The sequence below is a fragment of the Paralichthys olivaceus genome, chromosome 10 (genome assembly GCF_024713975.1).
Source record: "Paralichthys olivaceus isolate ysfri-2021 chromosome 10, ASM2471397v2, whole genome shotgun sequence".
NCBI lineage: Eukaryota > Metazoa > Chordata > Actinopteri > Pleuronectiformes > Paralichthyidae > Paralichthys > Paralichthys olivaceus.
In genome coordinates, this window is record NC_091102.1 from 23,179,242 (window position 1) to 23,200,851 (window position 21,610).

At 38.3% G+C, this 21,610-nt stretch overlaps 1 protein-coding gene across 2 annotated transcripts; it reads right to left on the reverse strand.

The window, feature by feature from the left end:
• Nucleotides 1–109: 109 nt before the first annotated feature.
• Nucleotides 110–19,213, reverse strand: itgb2 (integrin, beta 2). Of its 2 annotated transcripts, none has more exons than XM_020099720.2 (16): nucleotides 19,033–19,213; nucleotides 13,853–13,904; nucleotides 12,960–13,057; nucleotides 11,059–11,260; nucleotides 10,744–10,914; nucleotides 8,683–8,924; nucleotides 6,884–7,042; nucleotides 6,546–6,641; nucleotides 6,342–6,431; nucleotides 6,091–6,228; nucleotides 5,200–5,390; nucleotides 4,667–4,887; nucleotides 3,246–3,465; nucleotides 2,865–3,079; nucleotides 1,702–1,868; nucleotides 110–1,081 (listed from the first exon to the last, which is right to left on the reverse strand). In XM_020099720.2, exons 2-16 carry the CDS (start codon nucleotides 13,899–13,901, stop codon nucleotides 1,016–1,018), a joined length of 2,325 nt encoding a protein of 774 aa, XP_019955279.1. In that variant the 5' UTR covers nucleotides 13,902–13,904; nucleotides 19,033–19,213; the 3' UTR covers nucleotides 110–1,015. The 2 variants fall into 2 exon arrangements, with proteins under 2 accessions (XP_019955279.1, XP_019955280.1); XM_020099721.2 differs by lacking the exon at nucleotides 19,033–19,213 and adding an exon at nucleotides 16,109–16,332.
• Nucleotides 19,214–21,610: the final 2,397 nt, after the last annotated feature.

The window sequence follows — 21,610 nt, forward strand, 5'->3', positions numbered from 1 at the left end:
TTTTGTGTTTGTTCTTTGTTGACCTGGTCCTTTTTCTTCACACGTGGGTGAACCTATTTAGACCTGCAATTAGACATTTGACTTGAATAATTGTGACCACACATCTGACCCCAATAATAAATTCATCATTTATGAAACAGTTGACTTGCTGGCATTCCAGTTTACACATTACACGAGTATATCAAATTATTCATTGTTTCATGAATGACAAATAATTTAGACCAAAAGTCATTCAGTAGCATGAGTTCTGGTGGGAAGTGGTAACCCTCCTGGTCTGAGACCTTGCAGCAAATACACGGGGGGGATCCATACTGCACATGCTTAGACAATTGCCTTTGTTTTCCTATGAATAATATGTTCTGATGGTACAAGTGAAACTCAGGCTCCTAACACTATTGACAGTATCAGATAAGATAGTATCAGCATCTGAGGGTGAATGATCTCAATGAACATTTAAAAAGAATCTTCCTCTACGTGTATGAATACATGTGGCATCTATTGCAATTCTGTCCGTCCTGGGAGAGGGATCACTCACATGTGGCTCTCTGAGGTTTCTACTTTCCTTTCACTCACTCTTGTTGAGGGTTAAGAACAGAGGATGTCACAGCTTGTTAAAGCCCTATGAGAAGAATTGTGATTTGTGAATATGGGCTATACAAATAAAAAGTGTGGTTATGTACTAACTGATATCTAGACTGGAGAAGCTGTTTATTACACCTGACAGACAAAAAATGTTAAATGTAATTATCAAAGCCTTAGATGTGAAAGAAAAAGAGAATTATAATTTTACATGAAAAGCGCGAGGAAATTCAGCGTGCGAGCAATGTTAATGGGTAGCTCTCAGTGCAGAAATAAGATAAAAATATTCCTGGATATACCATGTAACTACAATCAATCCCCTCTTTCCACTAGCTAACAGCACATGAGCATTATGAAACAAATTAAACTAACATAAGTGACATACAATCATTTAACAGAGCAATGCTGAGAGATCGCCGTGCTGCAGTGGAAGCTCTCATTCCCCAGTGAATATGGGGTTGGCCACAGTGGTGGTGGCGTTCTGGAACAGTGGGTTGTCAGCCTGGTGACAGAGAAAACCCGATGATTAGTTAATTTCCATTTCCAAGTTCAGCATTTATCGTATCATATTACCACAGACCATCTCGAGAATTGCTAGAACGCTTACTGCGGATGAATACTGTCATATATTGCCCTGGGACGCCAGTGCCATGGAGTGTGACATTTGAAGGGTTGTGGAGTTCAAGCTACATTTCATTTAAATAACGTCAGGTTAGCAGGCTGTATGTTTGTTTTCCTTTGGGGTGTACGGTCTGATTGATTTCTGACTTAACCTGTATATCTGCTCCATGACTTAGAATGTGTAGTTGACCTTTCAGAGGGCTTTGTAACATGTAACATTAGAGATGAATGGATATGACGCTTAGTCCTCAGCATTAAAGTTGAACATCACATGTCCCCAGCATCTACTCTGACCCCCGCAGCCTCATTGTGTCAACACAGTACTTCCTGCTGTACAGCACACCACACTGCTGCTGCACTGCAGGGTTGTGTAGCCTTTCTTTCAAACTAAAAGAAGGTGTCCTGACTGCAAAGTAAGTTCACACTAAGTAACAACGCCATGAAATCCGTAAGATGGTGATTATTTCAAGTTGTGTTAGCAGTAATAATAAAGTGTCTCACCTTTGCCCACTTTGACATCTTCTTTTCATTTTCAAATTTCCTGAACTCCTTCAGGTCCCTCATGTAGAATATCAACTTGAGGAGCATCAGCAACAAGATTCCAATAAGAGCCACAGATACTATGGAGCCTCCAATAATAGCTATGACGTTGGGTGGTTCTGGACAGTCTGGAGGAAGAGTTATAAATCATGAAGCTATTACACATATCTAAAATGTAAGAAGGAATGTCTGCTGACCTTTCAGACTCTATACTGTACATGCACCTGGATAATAAAACAATTATATCAGCATAAAAATAAATCTTTTTAAGATCAGAAAAATAGAGCTTGAATAGACCTGAAGCTGCAGAAATCTGCAATAGGTCTTAGGGAAATAGCATTTAAATGATTTACATCTGGCAGGGTATTTAAATGGATGAAAATAAATAATAGGCAAATCAAAGGATTACTGTATGGTAAACCCCACTGCTGACTTACTCAGTACATGTTTCCTTGTTAGAAACCAGTTTTGAACCGAGTTGTATTCAGAGTAAAAAGAATTCTAGATTTGTAATCTACTAAAGTCAGAAATTGTAATACTGGTGTTATCAGCAAAAAGATCTCAGGACCCCATCTAACACTTAGGGCCTGGTCTACTGAAGGTTTGCGCGTGTAAAACATATATGGTTATATTGGTCTTAAAATTGAGTGTTCAGGCACCTTTGTGCTGCAGAAATCGCACTTGCCCAACAAAATCCTTGTCTTGAATTGTGAAGTGAATGGCATGGAAATTCAATGTTATTTTAATGGTGCAAGACAGTGCTTTTCACCATCAGGAATGTGTACAATGTACACTTGTTACACACAGACATTTCTTCCTCTACCTGCTAAATCTTCCATTATAATCGCAATGGGTGCCTTTTAAAGTGAAGTGATATTGCACACTGATTCATGTATTGTATTTTTTGCCCAAAACACATGCATTATTAATTATGTGAGTGCCGTTAGAAACCGTTTTGAACGATGCACCACTGTAACCCTTTTTCTGCCTTGCAAAAGTCAATTTAGACCTGCCAAGGAAAACCACATGTGGTTTACATAATCTGGTGAGGAAGCTGAAATAGGACCCATTGTCTGAAGTCCCAGCGCTGAAGTTGTTATCTGTACTTTTAATTAACAGCTTACCTCTCTTTGTCAGAATTTCTGCCCTGTAGCTGTCCTCTCCAACCAGCTGGTCCAGCTTATATGTGATCCAGCAGCCCCCTGAGTCCTTCTGGTGGCACTGCTTGCTTGTTATTGTGAACTTCTCTACCATCCCATGATTAACGCTCTTGCTGCAAGCCTCACTACAGTTTTTCTTAAAGGGACCAGAATCAAAGCCGAGGCATTCAATGCAGTTCCTGAAAAATGAATAGCAACAGTTTATACTTCAAAGTAAGCCTCAAGATCTCAACATAGGCTAGCAGTAGAGCTTGACTCATTCGTGATATAATACTGGTCTCTGTTTTGTAATTCGGTGAGCTAAACCTTTACTAATATTTCCAAAGTTGAGTTTGGAAGCCTTACAGTTTGGTCAGGCATGGGTCAGAGCAGCCAAGGCAGTGCTGGCAGTGTGGCCGCTGGTATCCCTCCTTACACTGACAGCGGTTGCACTTGCAGGATCCTCTACCGAAGCACACGGTGTCGTTAAGTGTTCGACAGCCCTCCTCAGACACCATGCACTGACAGGCTGAGCCCTCGTAGCCTGTGTGACAATCGCAACTTCCACACTTGCACTCGCCATTTCCTGGAAATTGTGGTGAATAAAGAGGAGAGTTAGAGCATGGACGTTAATGTTTGGAGGATCTCAAGGAGGAATCGACTGCATGATAGTTTGAGAAAATCAAGTTTTTCTGAACTGTGAACCATGCAAAGCTTCCATAGTGGACCAGGAGACAAGCAATAGAGGTGAATATGAGCATAAGAGATTCACTTCAAGGTTCCTTAACAAAATATTAGTCTACATCCTATTTGTGTTAAATTCATGTTCATGGCATTATGGTGAAATGTCACAATGCAATGGCTTCCTGGATAAAGACCCATCAGAAGTAAAACTGGAAATGCAAACACAATACGTGATTTACTGCCCAGTTTTCCAGTACCCAACAAGTTTTGCATGGCACATGATCAGCCCTCGGTCGGCACTCATCAATCACTATGTGTTTACTCTTCCAAGACGCGACTAGAGAGGCTCGCCGATGTGTCGCAGATGTCCAACCTGGTTAAAACGTGGTCTGAATCTGCTACAGCCAACTCCAGCCAATCCAAGCACATGATGGGGTGAAGATAGTGAAGAGCAAGAAAAAGGTCAAAAGACAGGAACACTGAGGGCAGTAACAGACAAACTGACAAGGAATGAGGGGAACACACAAAGACTGTACATAAAGATTGACAATGCCATTGTACGAAAATGAAGCTGAAATATCCAACATGCGGGTGCGGCTATCTTGTGGTATTTACAGAGGTGGTGAAAATATAATATACAATACAAAACAATAATAATGCCACGTCATAATGATGTCATTCCTATATAATGATGTCATTCCTACCATATGATCATGGATTATTTTTCAACAAGCTTTAGATCGTTTCTATAATCTTACAGGATGCATGGGTACCTTTAAAGATGCATGTCTGACCTAATTTTCTGACTTTTTTGACTTTATGATGTTATCATATTACATTATATGATGGGGAATCCTTTTCTGAATAATATGCTTTAGATGGACATATCTTTGAAAATGTATTTTTTTCATTTGTTGACCTTTGACAAATCAACTCCAAATCCTAATCATGTAATACTCTCCTTTACACACACACGCACATGCAAACACGCACACAGGCACACAGGCACACAGGCAAGAACAATACCCCTCTTCCAGTTAAGGTACTGGACAGGGTAAAGCTTAAAAATGCAGGGAAGGATAACTAAGTGAGTGAAACACTACCTCCGCACAGTTTGTTCTGGAACTTCTCACAGTGTTCATCATTACACTCGCAGAAGTCACCATGGTAACGCTTTCCACCCTCTGTGGTGTGGCACTGGCACCTGCCGCACACACAATCTCCACGACCCTCACACTCTGTTCCATTCTGCCTCTGACAGGATGACTCGTCTTTATTGCCAATGGAACAGTTGCAGAACTGACCAACAAAGCCATCATGGCAGCTGCAAACAACACAATAGAAAAGGCAGTTCAAATTTAAATCTAAGTGAAACATTTACCTAGACCCTCTACTCTCTGTTCACACTCTCAGAGGCATTTGTGAGTATGTTAAACATTGGGCAAATCATTTACACACACAGCTCTGGTTGAATAGGGAAGTCCTGTTGCTACAATAATAACAGATAATTAGGCAGTTCACTTCCCAAGCAGTAGCTGGTAGCTTATCACAAATATATCATCTACAATAGTGATTCCATTTACTGCTATAGGGTTCTCCCATTTTCTGAGATGCTCTTACACTGATTGTACCTTACCTGCAGATACCACAGTGAACTCCTCCCTTCCTATTGCAGTGTATGTGGCTTGCCTCATTAGGGTCCTTACACTGACACTCACAGTTTGTAGATAAGCTCACTGTCAATGTGTCCTTAATGCCCAGTGGTCTGATAGTGAAAGACTTGTTCTCCATACACGATTGTGCTGTGACTGTGACTTCAAAAGCGATCTGGAGAAAGAGTAGGAGTATAGGTGATGAGTAAGACTGAGGTGTAAAAACAATGAAAACAAGAAATGTGTTGAGAAAAACACTCTTTTCTTCATCTTCTCTTGTATTGATGTTCAATGACACTCCCATTGCTATTATTGTCATTTGATAAGATCTTCTGTCACCAAGTGTTGAAGGTGGGAACTGTTGGGTTACTAATGCCCTTTCTGTGTAAAGTGACTTTACATCATAATATAATTATGTTCTGAGTTGGTGCTATACAAATACAAAAATCTGAATTCAATTATATTCCCAATATTTCATGAAGCTGAGGTTTAGCAGTCAGTTGAATAAGTTGATAAACGATGTAGGTCTGTGCATTTGATGGACACAGCATGTCCAACTAGAAGGAAACTCTGAGAAAAGACTCTGAACACAGTGATCAGTTAACATATCCCATCTGATCTGGGGATGCCTTTGCAATCGGCTCAGAAGAGCTGGAGGAGGGGGCTGGGGAGAAGGGTGACTGTTAATCCTGCTGCCACCAAGACTTGGAGGAGCATGGCGAACGGACAGACTGCTTTTCAATAAGAATCACAACGTAAACATGAGGATATCCACTACAAAAATGTAACCCCAAACTGACAGAATAAGAACTTTGTGCACTTGGCATATTTCACCATGAAAAACAAGTTTATATGTATAAATAAAAGGAACTGACCTCTTCTCCCACACGCACATTGTCACAAACCCCATTGCTGTCCCCTGCTGGTCCTGGATTTTTGCATATAGGTTTGTAGACAACTCTTACATTGTCTGGGAGATTGTCATGGGTCACAGTCACTTTGGAGGACAACCGCTGTCATAAATTACACATTTAGGAAAATTATAAGATATTCACAAAAAAGCACAAACTCGGGAGATGAAATATACAAAAGGAGAATAGCTTAATTTCTCTATGAAACAACTTACATTGTAGGCACTTTCAATCAACTGAACCACATTGTTAGAATCTGATGACAGAACTCCCACCTCTGATTTTGGAATCATTTGAGAGAGTTGCTGGGAATACATAAAAACATTAAAAAAGATAAGGTGAAATGAATAATCAGCCAGGGTAACAGTGTTATATTTGTTCTGTAGGTAAACAAAAAATGTAAAGTAAATTTGACCTACCTTGTACACATGCTCCATATTATTTGTCACTGCAAATATTGGTTGAATATTGTTTTTTTCCAACTGCATAGCTAATTGTCCTACAGAAGGGTAGTCCTGCACAAAGCAATCAGTGAAATCATGTAAAGCTAATATCCATGTTACAGCTCTTAAAAAAGGGCAATTGACCAAGATGCAACAGTTGTTTTTCAAGAAAATCTGTGGGGAATTATTGTGATGATGATGATTGAGAATAAGAATATTATTTTTATAATATTTTTTCATATTTTGCCCACAAACTATATTATAACATGGCACAGCATTTCTGTTAACTGTTGATTCCCTGTTTTCATACTTACCATCTCACTGCTCTTGGTGTAAAGTTTGTTCTCCATGTGGCATTGTTCATCATTGGGTTCCAGAATGCCTGCCAGTTTTCCATCACCAGCCATGTGGAATCCATCATCAGTGGTCAGTACAATCAGTCGAGTGCTGCTTTTCCTCCATCCAATTTTGTCCTAAACAGCATTATGTGACAGGGATCTAGTTAAAGCAGGTTAAAACAAGCATCTATCACATTGTTTTTTTTTAACTTAAAGGTTCAGTGTGTAAGATTTAGGTGAAAAGGATCTATTGGCAGAAATCCTACATAGAATAATCCTCATGATGTTTTCGCTAGTTCATTTCATCTAAATTGTATGAATTGTAGTTTTCTTTAGCCCAGAAAAGGTCCTTTATATTTAAATACTTTATATTTACATTGAAGAGAACCTCTCTACAGAGGCCGCCATGTTTTTTACATTAGTCCAGACTGAAAAAACTAAACACCTTTTGAGTTTTTATAACAACTGAAGCTACCACAGGTTCTTTTTCATGTTTGGAAGGAGAGGGTGAGGTGAGGGGTGTTCAGCTGCAACATGCAATTTCAACACTAGATATCACAAAATTCTACACACTGTACCTTTAAAAGACACTTTAAACCTCACTGACCTGCTATGCAAAAAGGTTTGAGAATAAAGATTCCTGTTTTGAGTGTGCTGTTGTGATTTTGATGGCAGTAGGAGATGAGTGAAGGGGACAGAACCCAGAGATCAGTGTTCAGTTTTAATGTTAGGGAAAGACTGTGGTTGTGGTTTGAAAAACAAATGACCCTCTTTACATTTCAAGTCAGCATTGACGTTTTCACAGACATCTGTCCATAACCTTGACCAAACTTTGACCTGTGCAAATGGAACCAAAGAGCCACAAAGGCTTGTTTCGTCTTTATGTTAACGAACAGGGCAGCACTAATGTCAACAAAACTTTATAATATATATAATTAGTTTGACAGTCACTGAACAAATGTTCCAGGAAACACAACTGCACTTCAAACAGAATTATAAAGTGACTGGTTGGGAGTTGCTTTCATTGGGCTGTACTTCATGTGTGTAAAAAAAAGGTCACTCATATAATGAAAAGTTCCTATGAGGACATGATGTGTTCTTACTTAATTATTATCTTTTCCATGTAAACTGATTATTTACACTTCTTGTCCATTTTCAATCTCCATGTTTCCTCTTTGTTTTGTTTAACACACGTAGGAGGCACCGCTCAAATGGCTGGACTACTTTTCATAAAGTGTGTTTGTTTACCTGCCAAGGTCAAAGAAACTCTTATAAACTGACCCTTATTGTTTCAATACATTGAAGCAATAAGGGTTCTTTGATTCACATTAACATGAATGTCTGCTATCACTCGCACCGCAAACAAACATACACATTTTTGATCAATGTGCCCCAGAGTAAAACTGAGAGCTTCAACTCCAGAGGTAATTAAAACGTAACTCAACAAATAACCCTTGAAAATGGAACACATCATTTCCATATTAGAGCACTATCCATCAAACCAATTCTTGAGTCTTTATTTCTTTTGTTGGTTCAATGTTCCATACTTATTGTTGTCATTTGTGGTTTGTACCTTGTATAGATGTCACGATCGATTTAAGCTAATACCACCTGCTAAAGGAGCCTGGCCTTTAGCCTCAAATTTATGATATGAGGTATTTCTACTTGAGTGGGCACAAAAGAGGGTTTTCTAGATTTACTATTTTTTAATAAAACATACTCACTTATCTTGTGTTACTCACAGTTTATACTCATTTCTTTGGTTAAGTCCTTACCCCACATACAGCAGCCTGCATCATGGCATCAAGACTCCCTTCAGGAGAGTCCAAGTTCCCAGAAATGAACTGCCTTGTCACTTCTCTTCTGAATTCATCCTCATGTGGTGTCATACTGAGCACATGTCTGTAGCCAAATGCTGCCTGACACTGTTGGTAGTCCTCATCACATGGCTTCTGCAGTTTGTCCTTGTTGGTGTTGGTGTAAGGGAGGACTGTCTTATCAACGAAGGCACCAAACCCTGTAGTTATAGAAATGTTTATTACTTACTAATAAATTCCAAATTTTTGTTTTTGTGAAATAGCAAATATGTAGGAAACATTCAGATCAGTGAGGTGTGTTCAAATTTGACATCCACATGTATAAAAAGCAACACTTTAGAATACAGCCGCTAATCGTTTCATAATCTGCTACTTGAATTGGTGCAAAATGTCATCATGGCAGTCATTTAGGGTGATTTTCGACCACTCGGAGCGCTTTACACTACAAGCCACATTCACTCTTTTACATACAGTATTTTCTATCGCATACAACTCACACACTAGCAGCACAACGGTCTGGGGCAATTTAGGATTAGGTATCTCGGTGATCTAATAAGCGAACCACCGACCTTCTGGTTAGTGGCTACCCACTTTAACTCATCAGCCACAGCCACCCAAAATGATAATATCAAGATCCCTTTAACAACTGCACCATTGCTGAGGAACATCTGCAGAATTTAAAGAAGTTCAAAATGGATATTTTTGATGCTAACATTGTGCCCCATCATTTATAGCTTAATGATAGTGAAGTGTTCGAAACCCTTGAGAGTAATTTTTGACTGTGGAGCAGATTTTCAATGTGTGTCAGCAGCCAACAACTACAAGAACCACATCACCAACACTCACAGCCTACAGTTAAATGGTTGTATTTATATAGCGCTTTTCTAGTCTTGAAGACCACTCAAAGCGCTTTACACTACAGTTTTCCATTCACCCATTCACACACACATTCATACAGTGCTTCTATAGCTAGCACTTTTTTTGATGTTCTATTGGGCAGTTTTTTGGGGTTCAGCATCTTGCCCAAGGACACTTTGGCATGCAGATGGGAAGACTGGGGATTGAACTTCCGACCTACTGGTTGGAGGACGACCGCTCTACCCCCTCAGCCACGTAACAAAGACAAAGCAACTGTTCAACCTCTATCCACAGAATTACATACACAGGACAAACACAGAGCCAGTAAGAACACATATTGACAGGTTTCATGGACATCAAGCTTCATTTAGTTTTGCTCATCCTGTCAATAGAGCAACACTGTATTTGAGAATCACAATGCACCAACATCAAAATAAATCTAAACGTCAGAGGTATAATGAGGGATTAATGCTGTCTTCTCATGATAACACGAGTCCAAGCAACATCCAAAGTTCATTAAAGAAGCAACATCACTAGTTCAGTCACAGATTGCTGCCTTCTTAACATAAAATATTATCCAACAGTATGTCTCCTCAATATGGAACAATTATTAAAGCTTTTGAAATTGAAAAAAACTAGAGCTTGTCCCAATCAAGGTTACTGAAGGGCCAAGTTAAAGTTAAAGTACATTTTGAAAAAGATGACATAAGGTTCGTATATAAGATCCAATAGAATAACAGATTCTAGCTCGTCTGTCTGGTGCCACCCAGCTGTTCTAATTTTACAATGAAATGTATGGAGGATAATTGTACATGCCTGTTATTAACATAGTGCTTCTCTAGTCTTGATGACCACTCAAAGTGCTTTAAAGTTTTGCTGTTCACCCATTCACACACACATACAGTGCATCCATGTGAAGCACTTTCTCTCCTACACATCACTCATACACAGCAGTGCCGTCAGGTGCAATTTGTGGTTCAGTATCTTCAGCATTCTGGTAAGAGGATGACTCACACTAAACCATACTGCTGTCACCGGTCTTTATATATATAAAGTTATGTATAATTACATTCTAGCTTGTGGCTGTATTCTAAAGCAGAACAAAATAACTAATATAAGGATTCTGTTCATTCATATTGTTAGATTCGGATTACCTCATACCTATTTGAGCATGTGCAGTGATATTTTTCAGAGCTGCAAAAAGATTTTGTCCCAGTCCTTTGACATTTTCCAAGTCATCTTTCATGGAGTAAGACAGGTCCATCAGGTAGTAGAGATCGACTGGATAACCCTGAACTCTCTTAAAAGAAACATTGAACGTGGCAGGAAGCCCTGTTAACACAAGAGAAAGAAGACTTGAATCAAATCAGTGGGGATTTTAAAATTTTAGCTGCAACATGTAACTTCACCACTAGATGGCACTACATTCAACACTGCACCTTTAATTAAATGTCTGCATTAACTGATTCCACTTACCAGGTCGTAGCTTCAGACTAATCTTCTGTGGGCTGAGCTGAACAGCAGCCAGCTCTTTGAACGAAGTGGTCAGAGGATCTTTTTTGTTGATGAGGACACTGTGCTGGGGGGAGATGATTTCCTCCTTCATACAGCCTTTTGCTATCAACTGCGCTTGGGTGTCACAGCGTGCTGCTTCCTGCTCGCCAGCTTTGGTGAAGTTCTTTACAAAGAGAAGTCAAAAAGACACCACAAGAGACAGCAAGATAGCATTGTTAGTACTGCCTCAGGTTACCTGCATGAGGTTTAAGTGTTAAAGGTTCAGAATGTAAGATTTAGGTGAAAGGCATTTTTGGCAGAAATCGAATATATACAAACTGGACAAATTAAAACCTTTCATGTTTGGATGTGGAGGGTGAGATGAGGAGTATGCAGCTGCAACATGATACTTCACTTCTAGATCTCACAAAATTCTACACACTGAGCCTTTAAGTTAGCTTTCCTGAAAATTATTCAAATAATGCTAGTCTCAAATAATACAATATGGTTCACAGGATTTATGCATTATATTATTTATTTCTATCATGCTAATTTCATCAGCATACTCAATCCAAAAAACTTTTTTAAATCAATCCAAAAAATATCATTACTGTATTTATTCACAAATCAGTGCCACATCTGCCATTTTACCATCATTGCCATCACTGGTGATTCACTGGTCATCAACCTTCATTTAATATTTAATTCAGGCATTTGATGGATGTAAGCTGCCGCCAAAAGACTGTTTTAATTCACCAAGCAACAAATCAATTTAACACTGGTAGCTGTTCTGTTCTTAAGTATGAGAAAAAATACTTTTCAATTTCACAATTTACAATTTTAAAGACTTGCATGATAAAATGTTTGCAGGGAGTGTTTACAATTGAATTAGAGAGAAACCTGGTCCTATGATGTGACTATGTTAGGACCAGGTTTTCTTCGTTACTGTTCATTTTCTACAGCTCCAGCAGTCGATTAATAAACCTTTTTTGTATCCGTCAGTCTGCTGTGTTTGTGTTCTGCACTTTGGATCTGCCAGAAGCAACTTATGACGGACTACTGTTGTGTAATGATGAAATTGTTCTGTGGTAGTGTTTCTTGTGTTCTCATCGAGACAGCAATGTAACAGGTAAGAAGAGCTCTACCTGCTGCTGCTCTTTATATGTAGTAGGAAGGATTTCTAATTCAATTCATTACAATTGTATTTTATTTATATAAAGCCAAATCATAACATACATTATCTGAAAGCACTTTAGACTACTGCAGCAATAAAATAAAATATGCTATTCTCAGTCCTGCTCAATATTAATCTCAATAAACAGACTGATCATAGATTTTTTAGCACGTGGTTAGAGTGTGAGCTAACAGTTTACAGAGACTGATGACTGAATGATGATGTTATAAATAATGCATTTCCAATTAATGTTGCCTGTAGATAGAAAAACCCATAAACAACCAGAACAGGTGTATTCTTATTAGACTGGACGGTGAGTTAGAGTACTGTCTTGTCACTGAAACCATGTTCTGTTCATGTAAAGCCTTCAGAATAATGTAGTTTATCAGCCCCTTGACCATCCTCACCTGTTCTCCATTCAACTCCCCCGCTTGCTCTCTGCCACATTCTCTCTGTATCTCATTGTGTGTACGTTGCTCTCCAGCCTTTTCCTTATGTCCACCCTTGTGTTTTTTTTATTATTATTATTATTATTATTGTTGTCTACTGCTTGCTTGTTGCTGCTTACCTGTGTGTGACCTCGGACTTGTTCAATAATTGTAATGTTTACTTCTCTGCTTAGTCGTGTTTACCAGAGTTGTTACATGTGGTTGTGTGTTGATATCAAACCCTGAGCAGTGACAGATGTTACATTACGTTTCTTCCTCACCAGCTGTTGGCACCACATACAGTATGGCCCAGATCTGATACAGTCATTGCAGGTGTTGATCACTGACTTTGCGCAAACTTCCTCTTGTTGACACGAACCTGCAAATAAAACCACAAACTCTTTACAACACAAACACATAAACTGTACAAACTGCTGAAATAATATGTTTTAGACACAAATGACTGAAATCCATTCAAACTGATTCCTGCCTTCAGTAAGATTGTTGCAAACAAAGTGCATGAAGCAATCTCAAGTCAACAGCAATGTTTATTTTATTGAAATCCCTCAACGGTAATGAAATATGTATTCAGAGGTAGATTGTTAATAATGTGTTCACCTTATAATTCATAAAACAGTTGTCATTGATATTGGTGAGTCTATCACTGCTTGGTAATAGACTGAACCTCATTATGACGTATGCTGTCCAGTGTCTTCTTGTGACAAAACAAGCCTCACAGGGTCCTCACTCAGTACTTCTAACACTTGTTCATCACAAATTTAAAAAAATCTTAATAAAAACCTAGGTATTTTATCAGCATCATTCATTCTTATTATTTTTATTTTAGTATTCCTGCTGTGATGAAAACCAGGTGAGGTTAAAGTCAGCAGGTTTTACAACTTTAGGGAATAAGGTTCCTTGTGAACTGAATGAGAACATGGCCTGAGCATGCTTTATTACTGAAATTCACTGTTTCCCTGTTTTTGCCCTTGAATTAATTCCACCACCTGGCTAGCCAATGACAAACTGGTTACTGTGTAGTTCATACAATACTTGGGGTATTGAACATAGTCATTTGATATTACAACTGAATCATTGATTCAATATCAACATATCATTAGATGATCTTTAAGATTTGCAAAAAAGTAGTGCAATGTTGCCTTTTTAATCTTACCATTTCCTCCCATCAACAGAAGCAGAAGAAACAACAAACACTGATCCATCTCCTGTTGACAAAAAACAAACACATTTTCTCTCAGCAGGATTATGACAGGACCACAATATACTGACTATCATACTCATTTGAAGTACTTTATTCTTGATGTACACCTGAAAACATCAAATACCATGACCTCATTTCTTATTCATTGTATAAATTCAGATTTGGCAGTGTTACTTAGAAGATTGGGGCAAAAGTAATTCTTCTCGGGTCAAGTTGTTTTAAGGAGTAAAATATACAGATCACAACCGGAAGAAAACCAACAAATGTATTTCAGTCGGTGGAACTCTTACAAGGTGTGACAACAGGAGATGACGTGCTGGGCCTTGTTAGACGTTTGCATTGGAGGCAAGACTGCAGAGAAGTGAAGTGCAACCGCTGTGGATTACCAGCAGAGGGTGCCAGTCAGCTTGGTTTGAAGACTCACTCTAATGTGACTGCCTACTCTTCATTATTAGTATATAGCCAATCACCTATCAAATATACTATTTTATTAAAGGATGGTGCCCTTATTTTTCATAATAATATTTATCCCAAAAACTTTCATTCTGAAAGTCAGTACACATTTCTATTAAAGCCAATAATATTGTACACCTTGCTTATAGAGAATGCACCCTGAACAGGAGGAATAAGTTGTTGGCCTCACATTTTAAAGCCAATGTTTTATAGACAAATCCACCCGTGACTTCCATCTGTATGACTGTGTCTCTGTACAAATTTCATCTAACTTTCTCCTTTGCTCCTGACAGACAAGTATATATGATGAGAGTCATATTGACCAACCCAGTCTCTTGACCCAAGTTTGCTCATAAGAATCACTGAGGCACTTCTGACCTGGGTGTTGGTAGATTAATCATGGAGGCCTTTATGCTATAGCACCAAAAAGAAGATGCAATTTCCAATCCACTGGAAATGAGGAACAACTAGACAACTATCAAACAAAATGCAACAGTCACTTCTGTGTAGAAGAATGTGCAGACAAGAATATACTACATAATTAAATACTAACAACATGTTTGTAGCTTCTTTACCTGGTGGGGAGGTGAAATGATTTTGGTGTTGGTGTCAGAATAATCTGGAGAACACAGGCACAAAGTGTGCTAACCTACATTATAAAGGTCCAGTGTGTAAGATTTAGGTGAAAGGGAACTATTGGCAGAAATTTAAGGTAGAATAATCCTCATGATGTTTTCACTTGTGTGTTTCATCTAAACTGTATGAATTGTAGTTTTTCTGTACCCCAGAAAAGCCCCTTTATATTAAAATACTTTATATTTACATCGAGGGGACCCTCTCTACGGAGGCCGCCATGTTTTTTACATTAGTCCAGACTGAACAAACTAAACACCTTTTGAGTTTTTATGACAATTAAAGGCTACCACAGGTTCTTTGTCATGTTTGGAAGGAGAGGGTGAGATGAGGGGTGTTCAGCTGCAACATGCAACGTCAACACTACATATCAAAAAATTCTACACACTGTACCTTTAACATCCCTAGTTATAATAGACACAAGGTGGTTATAATAGTCAGTAAAATCATTAATTGTACAGATCCATAACTAAACTTAAATCCTTATGTTTGCAAATACTTCTCACCCTATTACTGATAATTTAATAACCGCAAACAACACAATACTTCTAATGAAACTGATAATACATGTCCAGTACCTAATGTATTTATTACACTCATAAAATAAGGTAGTCAATACAGCATCACTACCAAAATACCTTATATATAGATAATAATGTTCAGTTCTGGCTGAGACTATTTTCATTTCCCTACATGTTTGTTATTGAGGTCGTAGGTAGTGATGGTTTTATACTGGATGGCATTATGTTCAGAGTATAATATTCTAGACTACGGGTGTTAGTAAGTGGGAAGGACAAAAACCTACAAAACACTTGTCAGTATGATGTAGTACCAGCAAACCAACTTTGGATGAAAGGTTTCATCAATCTTAATTTCAAAAGAGTGATCTTTACTTCGACTGAGAGGTATAAGACACAGATAGATATACCGTAAATTAAATGTAGGTCAACTTTAGGTCAGCCTATGTAAAGACGTACTAAAATGCCACTCTGCTGAAATACAGTAAGCCGTTTGCTATAGGAGGTGGGTATAAGAGACTTTTAGAAAGTGATGCCCATTGACCATTTATCAACAATCATCCAAATACACACCTTGTTAATAAAAAAATAAAGAAAACCTTACCCTTGGAGAGTTTGTTAACTGGTGATGAGCGGCTCACGACTGTGATAAGAAACACTTGAAGGCTTAGAATATCAAAGGTCCAAAGACACTAATAGGGAACTAGATATGAAAACTACATAATTTGTCTTTTCAATTTGTGTGAAACATCCACCCACTGTCAGAGCTCATGCCACAATACTGAATGTAAAAATACAATCCTTTCCTGTACACTGCTGACACCATAAAAGGCAAACAAGAACATTAAAGGTTGGGTCATTGGGGCATTTCCTCTTTCAGACTCAGTCTAAGCTCATGAGGAATCACAATCAGTTGTTTATATGTGTGATTACATGCAGAATAGATTGTCAGTACATGCAAAATAACAAAGTGGACACTTCATTACAATACATTTTAAAAATGTCAAAGTTAAGTCAAAATATTAAATATAGTCTCCAGTGAGCTTCCCCAGAGCACATCTTACTTTCACTTATGCAAGCACTGACAGATTGAGCATAACCTCAGAACTGCGGTCTGTACACCGGATTTCGGTGATGCTGTTTCACTTTATATAGTGTGGCAAATCCACCATAGTAACTCACAACACTGCACCTCTAATCTGCTCTGGAGCAGGTTAACTTCAGAGGATCAAATTAAAACCTGCTACATCAATGGAAAATCTGAGTCATCACTCTACACGATTCTAACAGGGTGAAATGAGTTGACAGCAAAAAGACAGATAAGAAAAAGCAGAAGATACATTTTTACAGTAGAGTGGAATGAATTTGCTTTTCCAGATTTCCCATGTGTACACTCTGGTTTGAAAATGGAGCTTCTGACAAACAAAGGGGGGGTTAATTAAACAATGAATTAATCAGAACTATTCTAGCTTCATTTGAATCCAGCAAAGATCATTTGATTTTGACATAAGACCTGGCACTGTTGATGCTTTGACTCTTATTTTATCAGTGCAACTCAGAACAACAAGAGCAGAAATAAAAACTAAAGCCTTAATTAGACAAATGATCCACACACTGTCCAATATTTCAATGGTTATCAAACAACATTTAGTCAGACTGAGCTCATCAAACATTAGTACTTCAGTCCTCTCCCCTTAAAAGTACAAATACACTCACTCAATTATAAACCTTCCTGTGCTTTTTAACATATTGCATTAGGCTGACTTCAAAGAAGTAATTTCTTGTGTTATTTTTTTTTTATCTAGTTATGTGATCTTACTTCACATTTCATTTTGTTACGTATCACCTTTTTAAAGCCAAATAATAAAAATAGGCAACACAGCTCTTACATGTCAGACATTGTCATGAGTCAAACTAAATCATCTGGTGTAAAAACACATGACTATCACCATGCTTCTGCTGAAGCTCCCATTAGAAGAGTGGATAGAGGTAATCTTTGGGCAGAAGCTTTCAGCACACCAGACTGTGGTGGAGGAATGTGCTGACAACAGTTGGAGGGTTGTGTCTGCAGTGTGTTCAATGAGAGACTTGTTCCTGACTCATATTTAGGAGCCTAAAACAGCCATAAGCTTGTGACTGACTGCTCAGACATTCATGTGGCATCGCTCCTAGAGACTGAAGAGTTTTAGTCGGTCCAAACTCACTCAGATCCCACAGCATTCAACTGGATGTTAACATCAGAGGGTAGGAACATATCAACAGTCTGATTAAAGAGTGGAAAATGCCCACATCTGTTGACTTTTTTGTGTTGTGAGTTTATAAAACATGACATTCTGTGCATTATTAAACTGCAAAGAGCATGCAAAAAAGTTTAAATGACGTTCACCTTGGTGTGCTACAGTCAAATACTTCCATCACATTAGTGTCAGTGAAAGAAAACAAACTGTTCTATCTAATGACTATAAGTACATTTGGCTAATAATACATTTACTGTGGGAACAGTTAACAAGCACGAATGTGTTTAATAATAAGGTGTGACTCATTTTATTTATGTGCAAAGTGTTTCAGCAAATAAATAAATCATATTTGTTAGACTCAGCAAAGACAACAAAACTTCATTTTACCAAATGAAGAAGCAGCAGCAAGGTCAAAGAAACACTAAAGAATCATATGTAGAAACTCTCCTGCTTTATCATGGGCCTGAGGCAGAAAGGGCAAGGCAATTCTTTATGGCAAGGCAATATTTTATAACTGCTGAGGACCACAGAGTGTAGAGGTGTCAATTTCAATCAATCAATCAAATTTTATTTGTATAACCCGAATTCACAAAACACATTTTGCCTCAGAGGGCTTTACAATCTGTACAGGGAGTGACACCCTCTGTCCTTAGACCCTCGGTTCGAGTGAGGAAAAACTTGCCCCAAAAAAGCAAAAATTTGAAGGCGGTAATGTGTTAGTTGTGTTGTTGATGTACATGATAAACTTAGAGTCACAGTCATAAAGTGCACTCTTATTACAAAAACAGGTTAATTTTGTTGTTGTCTGATGTAGTACAACGACAATAAAGAATCGTGAATCTACAAAATGACAACGCAAAGGTTTCCTGCCAGTGGCTCAGTGGTACATTTATGTACAATAAAAACAAAATTTAAAAAAATTAAATAAATCTGGAACTAAAATAAAATGTTCCTATAGTATAATTTAATAGTTATGGATTCAGAAACTAAATAGAAAATCCAGTTCCTGTTACCCTTTCTCGAAAATGTGTCAATCGTGTGTCAAATTCAGCAAACTTCCTCCCAAGAAAAAAGACGCTTGTCTTCCTCTTTCGTCTTGACATAAACTGTCACAAGCCATTTTTCATAGTAGCCTGATTTATCTTACTTGTGACACCATGAAATACAATAGTTTGAATCTAAAGTTTATTTAGCACTTATTGCAGACATTGTTCGAATCAACAGGTTTTTAAGAATATCCACAAATGATTGTAAAAGTCACAAAAACAATGTTTTATGGAAAAAAACTTACCAGAAACAGGAAGAGGCCGCTGTCAACCACAGTTGAAAGCTGTGTTGAACACTGTGTCGCTAGAAATACTCCACCCTCATGACAGGAAGTGTGAAGCAAGAATGTGTTCAAGATAGCGAGAAATTATGACAGAAGTGCGATGTGCAAAAGATGCTGCGTGTTGCAGAGCGCATCAACAAATGTTTGCATCATTCATGAGAAAAGACAAAGCCTCACATAAAAAGAGAGGTGTATCATTGTTTATTTATATAAAAGACAAGTCTGACAGAGGTGAAGGGAGCAGTTCTAACAATTGCAATGATAGAGGTATTGCCAATAATGGTAGTAGGCATATTGTAATATTGTATATAATTAAATGATGCATCTCTTTTCCAGGTTTCTATTTCCTTACAACATGCTTGGAGTTTAGTTAGCTGATGAGTTTCTTCTGGTTTTATATATAAGTATAACTGGTAAATGGTTTGTATTTCTAATCTTGATGACCACTCAAATTGCCCTACATGTGCAATGCCATTCACCCATTCAAATTTCACACAGTGCATCTATTAGCAGCATGTTTTTGGGGTTCAGCATCAGGACACTTTGGCATGCAGATGCCCGCGCCCACCAAACTACAGCAGATGTCGATCTACAACTACTTTACTCTACTTTATTCAACAAAGGTAAGACACTGTTTGACCAAAGACCAGATAAATGATGGGTAGATGTGTGTGTCACAGTGTCTCTTTGTTTTTTATATTAAATTACATCAATCTCTGTGCTTTTCTCTTACTTTTCTGTTACTGTATTCATGTTATTATACAAGCATATTGTAATTTTTGTGGCACAAACAACATTTTGATTCATACATGATTTTTGATGATATATAGGATATATTTCTTGGCGTAGACTAAAAAATTATTATATCTAACCATGTGAATGTATACAAATAAATTATATTGTTGTCTTTAGGCCTCAGCCCCCTCCACTGTCCCCAGCAAAGTGGGAGGACTGTCAAAGGTTTTCTTTAACAATTTCTACACTGTGGCCCATATGTGTTATTCTGCAGAGGAAGTAAATAGTATACTGGTTGAACCATTGAACCATTGATCTTTTCAGGAATCTACATCCTGAGACCTCCTCTGCCCCTCATCCACCTGAACAACCACACGGTAAGATGTTTCATGAGGCCAATCTTAAGTATTATTGGGCCCCATATGTGTCCTTTATTGTACAGTCAATGAGAGGAATAAAAAGAGTAATGTGTAGTTTCCTCACTGACACCCAGACCAGCCCCTCATACATCTGAACAACCACACAGTAAGATGTTTCCATAAACATATAATTTGTTGTTGATTTGTATATCTGCATTATCTCAAATGTTTCCAACAAATCTCCAACCCAGAGAACTTAAAGAAATCCAAAATTTCTTTCAAGAAAATGTGAATCAAATATTAACTAGTTTGAGAACACTTCAACTTGAAGCACTCAGGCTAGATTTTGCTGTTGTTTTACAACAAAGACAAAAACACTACTTCCACCAAAAACACCACACTTCTTCATAATGTCATCTAACCGTGACGGCGGGGTGTGGTTAGGGCGCCAACTGCTGGACAACAGGGAGAAGTGGCTCAGCCGGTGATCAGACAGCTTTGCCGAATCAGGTAATCAGGCCATCAGTAAGAGCACGCTGGTAACCTGGTTCTGCTCTCTTGCAGTAGGTTGGGTTCCTGAGACTGGAGCAGCCGGTGGACGAGTGTGTACGTGTGTGTGGGTTGAGAGACCCGTGTATATGTGTGTGTGTGTGTGGTTGCCAGGCGAGGCGACCAGAAATAAAGACTGTTGCTAAAATGCCATTTTCTCCTCCCTTGTGTATCCGTACTCCCACACTAACTATTTCCTCTGTTTTCATTGTTTAGATCCCTGGCAGAAGAAGTTACATATTGTGCGTTTAAATATTACTGTGCCCCAAATGTGTCCTTTATTATACAGTCTATAATAAGGATGTGGTGTCTGAAATGCTATGTGTTGTGTTCTCTTTGAAGGAAGTTAATCTATGGGTCTGAAGCCCATAGGTCCTGAGGAACTGGTAGAAAGCCTGAATGTATATGTTAGGGCATTAGGTGCAGCTCTAATGGTTACCCTAAATTTGAGCTGGTGCCTTTCCCCCCCCTGTTACCAGGCAGGTGAGGAGGGCTCGAGGAAAGCCAGATGTGTTTTCTTTAGGTTTACGACAACTCTCATATATAAACAGGGAGTTTAATCTGTTAGGCAGAAGAGATTCACATTGGCCCCGGATCTCTCTCCAAGCAGACTGCAGTGCTTGTATTGATGCTGAACTTTTTGTAGTAAACCTTTTATACAATCAAGACGGTGTCATCAGAGATTCCTTCATCATCTTCACAACAAGATTTATTCTTCAACAAGGAGAATAAATGTTATTACACTCAGACCAGCTTCTCGTACGCCTGAGCCACCACACAGTAAGATGATTTCATAACTTCTCTGAAGATGTCACTCTCTGCCCAAAAAGTTTCGATTTATTATACAATTTACATGTCTAAACGACTACATGTCACCAATTACGGTGTTGCCTTTT